Genomic DNA, 16,453 nt, shown 5'->3' with positions numbered 1-16,453 from the left:
TGACAGCTGAGCTGTCCCGTGTGCTCCAGAGTGCGTTCCTCGACCACAGGTGATGCCAGTGGGTACCATGTGGTGTTCCTTTCTAGTTTGCTGTGTGGAACATCCTCCCTTTTCTGAGATGTCTCAGGAGTAATTTTGTCTTTTCAGAAAACCATGACTGAGGAGAACTGGGCAGATCACGTTCAGGTGAGTATGGATTTCCCTCTCCCGTTTTCTCAGGGTTATTTGCTTGGAGATTGTTTTTAACTGTTCAGAGTATCCAGTTGTGGATACTGTACTCCTGCTATTACAGTTCTGCCCTTTCTCATCACTTTGAAAGCATACAGCAAAACTGTACATGCAGGGAAGGGCAAAGGAGAACATTTATATTTTAATTCCTGTTATGTCTTTGTAAATGCTCTCATTTGGCTGGAGTTTTGGCTGGAGCCAAACTAGAATGTTTGGACAACACTCAGGCACATGGGGGGATTGTTGGGGTGACCAGTGCAGGGCCAGGAGTTGGACTCGAAGACCCTTGTGGGTCCCTTCCAACTCGGGACACTCAATGGTTCTGCAATTCTATGATCTGAATGTATCGAGTACATTCTTTTACTTTCCATTAGTGAACCATCAGTGGTTATTTATGTGTCCATGGTATCCCAGTGGAATTGCAGCCTCATGGTGTTTGCTCATGTTCTGTAACTCCTCTCAGTTGAGTTCTGCAGCCATTGGGGATTTCTGAAAATCCACTTGAAGGGTCAGCACGGGCTCCCAGTGGTAACAGCCAGCCTGGTGACTGATGATCTCAGGGATTTGAGGTCTCTGGCACTGTTTGGACACACCAGCAAAGCGATGGGATTGTTGGGGTGTCTGTGGAGGGCCAGGCGTTGGACACAATGACCCTTGTGGGTCTCCTTCAGCTCAGGAGATTCCATGATTCTCTGATTCTAACTTCTGGATGTGCTTTGGTGTGTGAGGTGAAAGACTTTCTGTTGATGATGGAGTGTGGGGACACCTCCCATGCCAATCACTTGTGCAGGCAGGAGGCTCAGGATACTCCCTGGGAAGTAAGTGCATGTGTGGTGCCTGGTAAAGCCGCCTCCCTAGAGAGCACAGAGCGTGATGGACTGTGGCAAAGGGTTGTCTTCGCTTTCCCAAAGGATTCCAATCTTTGTATTTCCTGTGTGTTGCCAACTGATCTGTTTTTCACAGCTATGTAATTATGAGCTGAGCAGTGCTGGAACTTGCCTGTTATCAGCCTGACTCCGAGTTATCAGAGATCTGCTTTGGCATCACTTGAAAGTGATTGGAATCTGTGCCTGTGCATCTGGAGGGAACTGAAACCATCACCTGGGCAGGCTGCTGCTGCTGCTGACAGGGAAAGGAGGGAACAAAGGAGAGATCTCAGAGCAAGTTTTGCTTTTCAGTGCAAGAACTAAGGTTGTCTGGGACTTTATAGGTTTTGAAAGATTGGGCTTTACAGGGGGGAATGACTCAACATTCACTCAGAGTTTCATAGAATCAGGATCACAGACTGGTCTGGGTTGGGAGGTACCTTAAAAGCTCATCCCTGCCATGGGCAGGGACACCTTCCACTAGCCCAGGTTGCTCCAAGCCCCATCCAACCTGGCCTTGGACACTTCCAGGGATGGGCCAGCCACAGCTTCTCTGGGCAACAGCTTAACCCGTGACTTGACATGTTTTGATCAAAAAAATTTGCTGAGTTCCTTGTGGAGCTGAGGAAAGCCATTGTTTGTGTTGTGTGTCCCATCCCTGTGTTTAGTTGAGGCTCAGAGACAGTTTGGATCTCTCAAGCTCTGCCTGTCCAGGCACTATTAAAGACAGGAAGCAGAGGATGGGACTCAGTGTGACCTCTGGTCACCTGGGGGAATGGGAACCAGAACACCCAAAAGACTCCACAATGACAAACTCTCAAAATTAATGGATAATTTTTGGATACGTTTTTTAATTTGAAATTCAAAGAGGTATTGATGGGATTAAAGCTCATTTTCGTTTAATTCTGTGTTGCAGCCGTAACAAAGGACCTATCAGGAACCCTTGTGGTTATATAATATCAGGAATTATAGAAATATCAGGTGAATTACACAGATCTCAGGAGCCCTGATGAAAGCATGTCTGTCTCTGCTGGCCATGGCACACTCACCATGGCAGGCCAGAGACATTTCAGGGCTGGGATTTCTTTTTGTTCACCCTGAGCGTTGCAAGTACACATTTTTCCTGTGGGATGAATCCAAGGTGTGATCCTGACTGCTCCTACAAAAGGCAGAAACTCAGGAGTTAAGTGTGGGACCAACAGAACTTGTTTCCAGCCCTGTAGCAAACTGGTTTTGCCCCCTCTGCCTGCCAGTGCCCAGTACCTGAGCTGATGTCCAGGCAGGGATGACAGAGGAGGCAGAAGGGGAAGGAGAGGGATCAAAACCTCTTCATACCATAGGGAAGCTGCCCTCATCCCCACTGCCTGCTGCAAACCTGGTGAGCCAGGAGAGCTACCACTTGTAGCATCTTCTCCAAGTGGAGGTGCCTGGAGGGCAGAGGGAGGGAAGAGACTCTCTGTGCCCAGTGCCAGCTCTTCATTCCCTTGCCTGACTGATTCTGGGCTGCTGGAAACACACGGGAGTGCCTGTCTTCACAAGCAGAGGGGAAGGTGTGTAGGACAGTGGTGGTAGATAGGCAGCAAAAAAGGGGCAGGGCATGAGGCTCCTGTCTGCTTTCTGTGTGCCCTTCTACTTCCATTTTCACATACTTCATGTTGTTCATGGCTTCATCAGCTGCAAAAAGAGGGTAAAATTGGGCAAAGCAAGCACAGAACAGCCAGTCTGAGACTCTGCTCAGAGGTGTTCAGGATTGTCCCTCCAGTGACTGCAGAGAGCATGTGGCCAGTGGCAGGAGGGGCTGTGGAATGCTGATGTTCCCCTGGAAATTCTGCAGGACAAAATCACTTTGAGACTAAAAAGCACAGAAGGCATTTTTGGCACCGGCAAAGCGATGGGATTGTTGGGGTGTCTGTGCAGGGCCAGGGATTGGACACGATGATCCTTGTGGGTCTTTTCCAGCTCGGGAGATTCCATGATTCTCTGATTCTAACTTCTGGATGTGCTTTGGTGTGTGAGGTGAAAGGCTTTCTGTTGATGGTGGAGTGTGGGGACACCTCCCATGCCAATCATTTGTGCAGACAGGAGGCTCAGGATCTGCCAAGCTTTCAAAAAGTGAACACACACAGAACTGTGATATTGGTGAGGAGCACAGTAGGGAAGTGACTGATGAGAGATGTCACCTCTGCCGGTGTTTAGGTGTCAGATTGTGTCTGAGATACTTGTGTGAGGTTGGCAACATGACATGGGCCCTGCTGAGGTGCACTCTGGTCTCAGGTGGCACCTGGAGCCCCAGGATGTCTCAAATAGCACCAGACACTTGTGTTCTGGGGAGCTGAAATTCTCCAGTTACCAGAGGACTGGGAGTGGGAGGGTCTGGTGTTCTGCTGCCCCACTCTCGGTGTGCCCTGTTCTCACCAGTGTTTCAGGGGGATCTTGTAACTGGGCCCTTCTAGACTCAGCTGGGTTGATCAGTGCCAAATCAGTTTAAAGTGTTGTCTCAAATATGCCAGAAGTCTGTGTGCTTATTTGGCCTTCCTGCTATGAAACTCCTTCTCCTATGGAGCAGAACAGGGTGACACTGCACAGCTCTTGTTTGGGGCACTGACTGGAATCAGTATTGGACAGGGATAAAACGCATTGGTTCATCTGGGACTGCCAGTGTCATAGTAACTGTGAGGTTGGAGAAAGGGAATGGTTAGAAATGGGATTTTCATTTTTACTGACCTTGAGCCAAAGGACCTTTTGCTGCTAAATCCCAAACAATTCTGTGCTGAAGTCTGCACAGGGAAACTGTCCCTTAACTTCTCAAATATCAAAATCTTAAACCCTTCCAAAACTTTGCTCAGAAAAACGCTGCTGTTTGTAGAGGTGTCACGTGTTCCTTGGGTGCTCCTTGGGAGCAGGGGCCCACCAGCCAGCCCTCTTGCATGGGATGAGGGGAAACAGCCTCAAGTTGTACCAGGGAAGGTCTAGCATTAGAAAAAAATTTTTCACAGAAAGAGTTGTAAAGCTTTGGCACAGCTGCCCAGGGCAGTGTGGAGTCACCATCCCTGGAGGTGTTCAAAAAACCTGTGGATGTGGCAGTTGAGGACATGGTTTAGTGGTGAACATGGTGCTGGTTGACGGTTGGACTGGATGATCTTAAATGTCTTTTCCAACCTTAACGATTCCATGATTCTCTGATTCTGTACTGGGTGGAACCACTCTGGCCTTCACTTTGGCCTGTGGGGTTTGAGAGAAGGGGACGGGGATACAGGGATACGCCACTCAGAAAAGTGGCCCTTGTTTTCCCTCAGGCCCCTGTTTTGCAGCTCTTCAGCCTGCTCGGGACTTCCATGGGAATGCTGAGATGAATCCTGGAGCCAGCTGTTCCCCTGTTCAACGTGGGGAGAGCCTGCAGCTGATCTCTCTCCTCCTCCAGCTGGGTCAGTGAGATAACTTACTTATTTTAAAATTTCTGACCATGGAAATCAAGCACTGTGCCAGCTCATTCTCTGGGTGACCAAGGGTGAGATGCTGGTAATTCCTAGGAAATCTATAGCTCCAGTTCCACTGCAGTTCCAGGGTTGTTCTGCTGCTTACAGACAATATTCTGAAATCTCCCCCAATAGAAGGCAGAAGGTTAAAGTGTCCTCCTTTCTGTGCAATAAATTGGAAAAACTTGGACAATTCCTGCTTTTTAATAGGTGTAAATTACCTTACACTGCAGCAAGGACTTGATGTAATCTTACTTATTTAACCAATTAATTTATAAATGGCAGTGACTCACAGCAAGATCCTTTCTGTACAGGACCATTTTGACCTCAACTGAAACACAACTACCTCTGGAATAAAATGCAATAACTGCTACACTCAGGGAGAGGATTTTTAAGGGGAATTTAAAGAGCAGAATGTAATTATTTTTCCAAAGGTTTAGGGAAACTTTTCAATTGACTCAAGATTGTTTTGAGGTCGGCAGCATCCCCATGGTGTGAGGAACTGAATATCCACAGGGAATGAAGCAATCTGTGCAATGCAAATGGGAATGATGCTCGGGAGGTGGTTAAGGAACGACTTGTCTCTCGGTATAAGACTGCATGTCAAATTATCTTCCCCTCTGTGTTTGAGTGAAGTGTTTATTCAGGAATGGGATGGATTTCATCACTCGAACATCAAATCCAGACTGCCTGTTTTCCTGGAAGGTGGAAACCCAAACTAGTTTAACCAGCCGACGTGTGGAGTCCCCTGTTAGTACTTCTGGGCTCTTTTTTAGCAGGAAATTAGAACCAGTGGATGATTAGTTTTGTTCCTTCTGGCCTTAAAAATCTCAGGGAGGAACCATCAACTGAAATAAATTTTTGTGGTTCCACCAGTGTTTCTGCTCATGGTGCTTTTTTTTGGAGGTGCTGGGCCACTGGAGCCCAGTAGCTCCCAGTATGGGGGTGTGTATGAATACATAGGAGCTGCTCCTGGTCTGGTTTTGCCTGCAGTCTGCCTGTTAAACCATCTTAAAGAATTGCATTTATCTCTCCACGGCTTTAAGCATCTTCCTAAAAGATCCTGTTTAAAAAAGGAGATTTGGTTTTTCTTTTCCGTTTCCCTCTTGCAAAGTAGCTGGTGTCTAGACCTGAGTAGCGACAGTTTTAAGGTCTGCTGTCTTGGGCAGTCAGGACTGGAGTAATGGCTTGGTTTCAGGAGAGAACTGGCAGCCTTGCTTCCCCCAGTGTCCACTGGTTGCTCCCATTGCTCCTTCCATCCCTCTCCATGCGTTCTGTCCCCTGTTCAGGGACTGACAGGAGCTCAGGGGGGTGACAGTGTTTGGGCAATCCCTCTGCTTTTGCCTTGTGCCATTTTCTTTGGATTCACTATTCCTTTTGAAGGTCTCTGGGGAGAACATAGAGCTACAACATGATGTAAAAGTATATTGTTCCTAAGGGCATATTAAACCATGGGTAAAATGGACAATTAAAGTAGGAGGCAAAGTATGGATTTCTTTCTATTTTGCAGTTCAGTTTGGCAATGGGATGATATATTTCTTGATAGCTGGAAGAACACCAGTTACTGCAAAGCAGAGGGACTGACTGATGGTGCTGATGCAGGGAACAGACATATCTGTGACTGTCTCAGGAGCAGCATCCTGTAATTCCAGGATTTGGACCCAGTGATCCTTGTGGTTCCCTTCCAGCCCAGGATATTCTGTGATTCTATGATTCTGTGATTCAGTTCTGTAGCTCTGTTCTGCTCCGAGGATGGAGAGCAGGAAGATGTGCACCTGTCCTAATAAAGTCAACACCGTTGGGCTAAAAGAAATGGGAACTTATCATTGAACAAACCCACAGCTGCTGTGGGAGAATACATGGGAAAAGCCAAATATGCAGGGTGTTCTGTGCCTTCCTACCTAAAGAAGAGTCTATCACATACAGTTAATGTAAATACCTCCAGGTACCTCCTGCGTGGCCTGGACTGGGTTAATTTTCTGTTAGAGCTGGAGGACTGAAGTGTCCAATGGTAATTATGGTAGTTTTGTTTATAACAAATCCAACCATTGCTGAGCACAAAGACACTGATGAATTCTGGTGTAATTTTACAGTAGGTGCAAAGAAGCTAAGACAAATTGCCATTGTCAAAAATGTCCAAAATAACTTTAAAAGTCAGCTTAAAATTTCTCTGGAGTGATAGAAGATTTGTTTGCTCAATAACTTCAGAAAATCAGCCCCCATTTACTGAAGGGTGGCTCCACAGGGCTGAGTTCTGGGGCTTGATGGGAGGTAAGTGTCTGTGATTCTGATTCAGTGAGGGATTGTTGAGGAATTCCTTGGAAAGCTCAGGATCTCAGTTTTAAAATTGATGGCTGAATAGCCTTTATGTGCAGGCATAGTAAGTACTGGAGAGTGAAGAGAGGAAACTGGAGAGAACACACTAGAAAAAAAGAAATCTCCTTTAAATTGTTTTGGTATGTTAGAGATGCATTCTGACCTTAAGCCCTGCCACCAGCCAAGGCCAGCGTGCTGCTAAGCACTGTAATTGCATTTCTGTCACTAGCAGGCATTCATTCAAAAGCACAGCTTCATCAGAAAGAGATTTGGTATGGTATAAAAAAGAGCTAATTGGCTTATGGCTGTAGGGTGAGAGGTCAGTGTTAGATTAAAGAGTTAAGAGCATCAGCGAGCTGCTCGGCTCCACTGGGGTGTGCTGGGGGAAGTTGAGTTCTGCCACATGGGAAAAGCATCTTGGGAGCGGGAAACTATATAGGAAGGACAATCACCCAAAACCTTACAGGAACGTGTAGAACATACCAGGTCCTTAAAATCTATGTCAGGAGTCAATTTATAGTGTCGAGTATACCTGTTACTGACTCCAGACTGCAGCAGTGGCAGGGTTAGAGTCACATAATCCCGGACTGCTTTGGGCTGGAAGGGTTGGGAAGGACCTTAAAGCTCATCTCATGTCATGCCATGGGCAATGACACCTTCGACTATTGCAGCTTGCTCCAAGCCCCATCTAACCTGGCCTTGGACACTTCCAGGGATGGGGCAGCCACAGCTTCTCTGTGACAGGGCCTCACCACCTTCACAGGGAGCAATTTCTTCCCAATATCTAATCTAACTCTCCCTTCTATCAGTTTAAAAACATCCCCCCTTGTCCTGTCACTGTCTGCCCTTGTAAAAAGTCACTGTCTTTTCTATAAGCCCCGTCAAGTACTGAAAGGCCACAACAAGGTCTCCCCAGAGCCTTCTCTTCTCCAAACTGAACATCTCCAGCTCCTGTTTGTATGCCACAGGGTAAAAATGAGGACAGGCTCACTTCAAACAGGCAAATCCTCGTGTTCCTTTTGCTCTAGGACAAAGGGAACCCTGTCAAGAGCACTGACATTGGCCTCTACAGCAGAAACAGGGAAAGGCAAAAGGGAGGCTGGGACATAGAGCTTGCCTGCTTCCTGGTGTAGCACAGAAGGAGAGGATGGATTCACTAATTTAAAAAAAAAAACAAACTGAGAAACAATAGGGTTCTGCATATGTTCTGTTTGCAAGTGGGAGACAACTCTTACCTGCAGCTCCATGGCATGAGACCACGTGGTGGGAGTTGCTGAGAGCTTGGGGCTGTGCAGGTGGAGGGGCTACATTTGCCCAGTCCTACTAAAGTTTTAAGCCTTGTACATATTCACACACACAGACCTGCTCTGCCCTTCTTATCCAGCCCCCGGTAAAACTATCCAGTTATTCAATAATCATCCCAGATTATTTAAACCCTCTGTAATCGATCGGTCCCTGTCTGAGTGCTCCACTGATAGATATTGGATTCTAAAGCCTGTGCAGATCAGCTGCCTTGCACACAGATAATCAGACTGTTGGCAATTGATAGTTTGGCTGTATTATACTTTTAGTCAAGATTAGTTCCCCAGTTCCCTGCCAAGAAGAGAACCACATAAACAGAGGATTGTTTGGAAACAAAAAAAGTTCCTCTTGACAGAGAAGTCATGTAAATGGGAAGAAACAGGAAACTAATCTTCCCTTGTTCGCTCTGAAAGAATGCATATCTCTGAGGAATGTTGTAATTATGGATTTAGGAAATCAGTCCAGTTTGCCAGGGTGTGAATTTCAGAGTTCATTCAGTCAACCCTCTCAAGCATTTCTCCTCCAGAACAAAAACCACCAGGAGCTGAAGTGTACCAAAAGAGATTAAAGGAAAGAAAAATCTACTGCCAAGCTTTGCTTTTGGGAAAGATCCTGCACAGATACTGATTATTGCTTTGGCTCTGAACCAGGGAGGTTTGGGCATGGTAGAATAGAAATCAGTGGTAACCCATGTTTGTCCTGTGGGCATCTATTTCCATAGACTAATGATGGGAAGAGTTTGTGCTCCTGAGCAAGTACTTCCATCCTCAGGATTTCTGCTTATTTACTTTGAAGACTTTCCTAAATAGAAAAGTGGCCCCTGCTGGGAATGGCACATTAGAATGTTCTTAGAGAGAAAAGAACCTAAACCCAAGTTCCTCACTGTTCTGAAGCGGGGCTGGAGCAGACCCATGAGCAGAGCGGAGCCAGGGAGAGCACTAGGGGTGAGTACAGGGCACAGAAGGCTGGAGACCATGAGTGACAGAGCCCTTGGGGAGCATTGCTCGGAGTTTCAGCCTGGTCTGGAGAAGGGCTTCCACAGACAGGTCATGAAAAAAATCATCTTCCAAACCTGCTGGAAGCGAGGCAGCAGCAGAGAAGAGACCTAAGAAGTCATGTCAGTGAACCCCAGGGCTGGGTTATAAAGAAAGCAAAGAAATTAGCTTGTGGCCTCTGTTCTTTGTCAGCTGACATGGGAGATGTGAAGTTCATTCCACCTCAAACCTTACAGGGCTTTTAGTTCAGGCAGGGATACAGGTGAGAACCTGGAGCACTTTGATAGCCAGTCTTTGATACATCTGTTTCCACAGGAAAAGTGCAGATCTGAGGGGAATTGCTGTACATCAGGAGTGTGTGGCAGAGTCATGACCGTAGAGTCCTAGAATCATGGAATAGTTTGGTTTTCAAGGGACCTTAAAGATCTTCTAGTTCCAACCCCCTGCATCCTGGCCCAGGAGGACCCCTCTAGAGAGCTGTTAAAATAATCCACAGCCAGGAGATTCCTGCTTTGTTGCTCAGCATCATAACTTGGAATTTGACCTGAGCAGGGAGAATGGAGTCAGGAGAGAGCAAGAAGCACGTTTCTGAGGCTCTTCTCCCATCTTGCAAGTGCTTTCTCCTGTGAAGTCTGTGGAGCGGACATAGGCTGGACCCAAGCAGGAATTCCCACTGGGCAATAAATGTGCTGTAATTCCATGTCTCTTTGGAAAGGAAGATGGAGTTTATGGATTCTCATTATGTATGTGACTGCGTATGGGAACTCTTAGTGGAGTGATTGGTTGGGTTAGTTGCCTACTGGTTTAGCTCGTTAGGGTTAATATTAGTACTATCCAAACCAACTGGGAAGGCATCAGGGTGGTTTCAGTTCCTGCACACCCCGACGACTGATGAGGTGTAATCCTGTGAGTTCAGTTCCCAGCAGCAGTGGAAACACGGTGACAGTGGTTTCATTCCTTTACACAGCTGCAGCTCTGGCAATCCTGCAGTGACGTGGAGCTGCAGTGCCCTGTCCCTGTCCCTGCAGTGGGGTCAGGCTCCAGGCATTCCTCGCTGTTCCTGCAGACAGATCCTGTAGCATGAGTGGATGTCACACACCTCTGCTCAGTTGGATTTTGGAATACTCAAGTTGGATAGTCATCCTTCAGGCAGACCAAGAGCTTAGCAGAGTATTTCCCTCATCAGGGCTTCCATGCTTCGGGATACAAACCAGAGTTCTGTGATGTGACTTTTGTAGAACATTTGTGGTTGATCGTATAAACCTTCTGAGGCTTGAGAGACCAGGGCAATGATCTTGGGTCACATGAGGCCTAGGCTCAGTGAGGCTCAGCAGCAGTGCGGGTCACCCAGGGTGCAGTATATGATGGGAGCCTTCCCTCCCTCCAACTGGAGAGCAGGATTTGCCATTGGCCACAGCAACACTTTGTTCGTGTGTGTGTGTGACACGATGACAAAAGACGGGTAGATAAATGCTACTTCAAAATACAGTGGGGAGATAAGGGTTGCCAGTTTGTCTTCAATGCACTGTGTCATTGGGCTTAGACAAAGCATCTACTGTGATAAGTAACACACTACTCTGCCCTGAAAGAGTTTGGCCAATTTCCCCATCATCATTCATCTTCAGTCTTTGCCAAGTGCTGGAATGCTCCCAGAAAATATCTCCAGCCTGCCATCGTGGGACCGAGAGGTGTGAGAAGTCTGGAAGCATATCCAAACTCTGTGGCTTATGTATTCAGATCAAGTGCATGGTCCTTTACTGATCCCTGGGATGAATAATATTCATCAGCTCTGGGGCCCCGGGGTTAGGTTGGAATTCAGAAGGTACCTCTGCAGTGGTTGTGAGAAAGGGATTTCAGGGGAAGAACAGACCCTCAGGACAGACTGAAGGGAAGGAAGAAGATTATATCTGGAAAAGCAAGTAGGCTAAAGTTACCTTAGAGTGTTTGTTATGGAGTTGTAGTATTGGTTTTTATGGATGGCATGCAGTTATTTCTCTCTCCAAATAAAGGCTATTTCAGTGGGGTCAACCTGACACTACAGCTCATTACAGAGCTACACCTGTGCCATTCCCTGGCCAGGTAGTGGAGGGGAGAACAAGTATTGCAGGTGGATGCACTGTGATTTTGTGTATCAGCATACCTGGAGCTGTGGGATATAAGGAGTTAATTGTGAGTTAAAACAAAAAGTTCTGATCTTCCCACTGGGAAAGTTCCCAAAGTGTCACTATGCCCACACTGCTGAACAAGACCAGGAACTAATCAGTGGCCCCAGGGACAAGCGACACTGGCTGACTGGTCCCAGCACGGCCTCAGGCTGCCTTTCCTCCTGGGGCATCTGTCTGAAGTCCACAGTGACAGGAGCACAGGGACAGGATCCCTTCCCTAATATGTTCTGTGGGTGCAGCAGCAGTGGCAAATCAGGCAGTAAAAGCTGATTTTTTAGGATAGCATTTTCAGGCTGTGTTTATGTGCCAGTGGGGAGTGGGATCCAGTGTCAGGGCTGAGCTTTGCCATCTTACAGATGTACCGTGGTGCCCTCCGTACCAAATCCTCCCTCGTCCTGAGGCATCTGGGGGATCGAGTGCCAGACAGTCCCTTGGGCACATGGGAGCAATGTCATTGTTCCTTTACTCTTAAACCTGTTAAATATCTATTGCAGAGGTTTAGGTTGGATCTCAGGGAAAGGTTCTTCCCCCAGAGGGTGGCTGGCACTGACCAGGCTCCCCAGGGCAGTGGGCACGGCCCCAAGGCTGCCAGAGCTCAAGGAGCATTTGGACAAAGCTCTGAGGGCCAGGGTGGGATTGTTGGGGTGTCTGTGCAGGGCCAGGGGTTGGACTGGATGGTCCTTGTGGGTCCCTCCCAACTCAGAACATTCCATTTTTCTGTGATTCTAGGATCCTCCATTTCTGTCCGGGCTTGTGCTTTGTCCAACCAAGACACATTCCTATCTGTGTTCTGGTCAGCTACTAAAGTGAAATCTGAGAATGATCATGTTGGATTCACTTCAGTGAAACATCCTCTGTGGAGCCTTCCATCTCTGTGGAGGGAAGTGTCCATGTCCTGTGCTGTGGAGCCACTGCCAGCAGATGGTTCATCTGTTCTGTGGCTCTGTGAGCTGGGTGAAGGCATATGAAGGATGTCAAACACTGTGCTGAAGGAAATGTCTCCACCTCTTGCTCAGTGTTATTTGAAAATTCTCTCTCTTCAGATCTGCCTTTGAAAGCAGTGTTCGTTCTTTCCTTCTGCTCTGTACCTGCTCACATCTGTGGCAGCAGGAGCAGATTTTGGAGACATGATGACTTCATCTGTTGAAGATGAATTACTTCCCTCAGGGGCTGCCTGACAGAAATTTGGAAGGAATCCCAATGCAAGAAATGTATTTGGATCTCTGTGTAGTATTGTTGAGCATGATCAGGACCATCCTATATTCTGGGTAAATGTGATCTTGGGTGTTCTTCCCCCAGGAGGTGCTTGGGACTTGAAAGCAGCAGTTGCTGCAAGAAGCCGCCTGTCTGTGTGGAGACGAGTCTGGGGAATGCACAGCCCTGCTAATCACACAATCAGAGCCTAATTTCAGTTTGGAATTAGCTCTTCTCTGGGAGCTCATCTCTGCCCTCCTGCTCAAAGCAGGGCGAACTTAGTTGGACTAGGTGTTGCTGAGCCCTGCCTGGTTCCACTGCCCCTCTGGGCCCGTTGCAATGTTTAGCCATTTTCACTGTCACCTTTTTTTACTTTTAGGCCTGGCTGGAATTCCTGGAAGGATCTGACTCCATCTTCTCTATGATTTCCCATGACAAAATTGAAGAGACGATTGTATTCCCCCACATCCCCCCACTGAGCCCTCCCCATGCTGAACAAGCCCTGCTCCCTCAGCTTCTCCATTGTACTCCTACACCATGTGCTCCAACCCACTGACCATCTCCTGGAATCACAGAATGGTTTGAGTTGGAAGGGACTTTAAAGCCCATCTAGTCCAGCTCCTGGGGGGATAAGCAGACCAGCTGTATGGTTTGATTCTTCTGACTGCCACGTGGCCATGGTGTCTGGACTTCTGAACCAGACATTGCCTTGGTGAGGTTGTGTGAGCTGCAGATGCATCCTGTCCCACAGTAGTGTCCCAGCTCCTCACCACATGCCAGCAGCTTCCTCCAGGTTGCCCAGGAACAATAAGCTCACTGTGAGGAGCCCCAGCACAAGGGCAAGTTGGCTTTAACAGTTGCCTTTGCCTTGATCCCTTCTGGTGATATCCTAAGTTAGACTCCTCTGAATTGCCTTTAGGAAGAGGTAATGGCATCGGGAAGTTGAGTCTCCTGATTCACAAAGCTGGAGCTAGGTAGTGTGAACATGCCCCAGGGAGCCACAGTGCCAAAGCTTTGTTGAAAGAGAGAAGAAAGCCCACTTCCCAGGCATTGATGTGGTAATGGCCTCCAGAACACTGGAGTGTGGCTCTGTCAGTGACGCACTGATTGCTATCTGAAAGCCAGTCTTCTGGGTTATGAATGAAGGCTATTTTGTTCTTCTTCAGTTCATAAATTAGTGCGTCTGAGTAGCCAGTGCCTGTGAACGAGAGAGCAGCTTAAGTGGTGAGAAAGCAGGGTGTTCTCAGGCTCTGGCTGTGGGCAGTGGCTGTGGGTGAGTGGCTTCTGCTTTCACAGCAAACTCAGCTCAGAAGGGAGTGGGGGTAAAATTGGCATTTGTATCCAAGGGAGGGGGTTTTGCCACATTACTGTGCCCCTGCGAGACCCCACCTAGAGCACTGTGTCCAGCTCTGAGGTCCTCAGTAGCAAAGGCATAAATCTGCTGGAGCAAGTCCAGAGGAGGCCACAGAGATGCTTCAAGGGCTGGCACAGAGAAGCTGTGGCTGCCTCATTCCTGGAAGTGTCCAAGGCCAGGTTGGACAGGGCTTGGAGCAACCTGGGCTAGTGGAAGATGTCCCTGCACATGGCAGGGGTGGAATGAGATGATCCTTAAGGTCCCTTCCCACCTAAACCATTCTGTGATTCTGTGATCTATTCAGCATCTCCAGAAGCCAGAATCCCCCCCCTCTCTGGGAACAGGCTGTGACCTGGTCTAGGCTGGCGCTGAGGGTACCAACTCCCATCTCATGCATCAAGGAGTTTCCTTCAATGACATCTGATGTCCAACGACACTGCAGCATCTCCCCATGCAGCACAAATGAGGGTAACTTCAAAACAGTTATGAGCACAGACACAACGAAATAGCAATGACAGAAGCACAGTAGGATGCTCAGGGAATCTTCAAGCACAGGTGTCTGTTCAGTACCTGCTGCACCACAGGGAACTGAGCAGTGCTGTCTGTGCCCTTCACTGCTGACAGGGGCTTTGTCCATTACAAGTCCAGGTTTCTTTTTCCCCTTTTAAAGTTGCTGACTCTAAAATCTTCTCCTTGACATTTTCTCTACACTAGTAGGAGGGAGTTTTTTGTTGATTCTGGAACCACTTGAAAACAGGGGAAATTGGCCAAGACATTCAAAAGTTAAATTAAAATCTGACTCTGCAAATAGCCAGTGTCAGTGGTGTGAATAATGTCCCTCTCCAGGAAGAGATGTTGAGGGAAAGGGGAGAATTGGATCAGAGTGAAACACGGCTGAACACAGACAGATAAAAAAATCTAGGGTTGGATAGGGTGACTTCTAAAGGAGATACTGAATATTTGGATTCAAAATTTTTGGTACCAAAGGAGGAATTGTTAATGGGTTAAGGTCAGGACATTCCTGAGCTTGCCCTGCGTGTTTGGTGTGAGCTTTGTGAAGCCCTGGCAGTGAGAACAGGATTTACGGGTAGGAAATCTGCAGCCATTGCTTTGGAAAGCTTTAATCATGGGTTATTGTTGTGTCAGGGGTTTCTGTGTGCACCTATGGATTAAAGAATGTATGATATGTCTAGAATTCCGAGAGGGATGTAAACAAGCCTCATGTTCTATAGAATCTTTTCCTGCTCGGAGGTGTCGCTGATGTTGATCAGAACACTGTGCCAGTTTCCTCTTGAGAAGTGTTCATTTACTGACAGCAAAGCACATGAAATGTCATCCCTGGTAAAACATTGCTCTCTGCATCTGTGCCCACATCTTCTGGGGCCAAACTTTCCACATTCTTGCCTCTTGCAGAGCTGTTGCGGTGGAAGCCTTTCCCCTTTAGAGCAATGTTGGGTTTTTTTCAGTAAAAAGACAAACAAAGCTATTTTCTGTTTCAGAATGCAAGATGGGATATCTCTGGAGAGATTAACCTTCTTTACAGAGTTGTTTTTTGTGGTTGAAAAAAAAATCTGTTATCATTAAAATAATAAAAAAAAATCTACACCTCATTATTTCCAGAAATAAAGCTGCCATGATTAGATTTATTAAGAATTGACTTGGGGTGAACTGAAGAGAGCTCCAACCCCAAAGAGTCTGTGTTTTAGAAAAAAGGCAGGAAGACAATAGGATGGACACAGGGGAAGCAAGAAGAGGGAATTGCTCTGTGATGTTAATAAGAAAATATGTTCTTTTTGGGAAGGACTCTGAGAAGTGGCTTGGCAGACACAGCAGGAGGGGTTACTCAGCCCCTCTCCATGTGTTCAGTGCTTGCCTGAGCTCAGTCACAGGAGGTGGAGATGGGAGAGATGCACAAAAGTCAGGACTGGCATGACCAGGGGAAGAATTCAGGAGGAAATGTAGAAGGCAAGAAGCGTGAGCAGGAGAGCTTGTCCTGTCCTTTCCTGCCCTGCCCCTTCCCTAGCTTCCCTCCTGTGCTTGAGCCCCTGGTGAGCTGCTGGACCCCTATCCCACTGCCCCTGACTCCTGCTGTGCCCCAACCTCTTGGGAACAGCAGTAAAACTATTCCTCCACATATCCATGGGAAGAGCTGTGGTTTGGCATTTGACAGAGTCTCGGGGGTGCAGATGTAGTGCTGAGGCAGCAGTTTTTGTGAGCAGCCTGGTGCTACCTGGGGTTCCGGATTCCTCCAAAGTGTTCTCAGGAGCCTCTGCCCCCACCTGCACCTCCGGAGGGGGGGTCATTCCTTTTTTTCTTCTTGGCTTTCTTTTTCCCTTCCCTTTTACCTTGGGGCCATCAACAGATCTGTTTCCTGATCTCTGTGTCTGCTTTGAAGACAACTTCTCACCTTTTAGTTGCTGAAGGAATGTGAGGAATGAGGCCCCATGGCCCCAACCTCCCACCCAGCTGGGAGGTGTTCCTACATGCCGGGGACAAGGAGTAAGGTGCTGCCATCCCTGGGAGCAGGCTCAGTGCCTGGGAGCAGGCTCAGACCCTT

The 16,453-nt window shown here is 47.7% G+C and overlaps 1 protein-coding gene across 7 annotated transcripts in view; it reads left to right on the top strand.

Annotated features, from left to right (window-relative positions):
- EXD3 (exonuclease 3'-5' domain containing 3) overlaps positions 1-16,453 on the top strand; it is a 226,210-nt gene that overhangs the window by 54,522 nt on the left and 155,235 nt on the right. For all 7 annotated transcript variants that reach the window (XM_039386780.1, XM_039386779.1, XM_027720437.2 and 4 more), the window contains one exon: positions 148-186. In XM_039386780.1, coding sequence (XP_039242714.1) covers positions 148-186 — 39 coding nt within the window. The remainder of the gene's footprint in view (positions 1-147; positions 187-16,453) is intronic.

This window comes from Pipra filicauda, unplaced genomic scaffold (genome assembly GCF_003945595.2).
Source record: "Pipra filicauda isolate LSUMZ 115617 unplaced genomic scaffold, ASM394559v2 scaffold500_size419342_pilon, whole genome shotgun sequence".
Classification (NCBI taxonomy): domain Eukaryota; kingdom Metazoa; phylum Chordata; class Aves; order Passeriformes; family Pipridae; genus Pipra; species Pipra filicauda.
The sequence above is the reverse complement of the archived record's forward strand: the minus strand, read 5'-3'. Positions and strand labels throughout refer to the sequence as shown.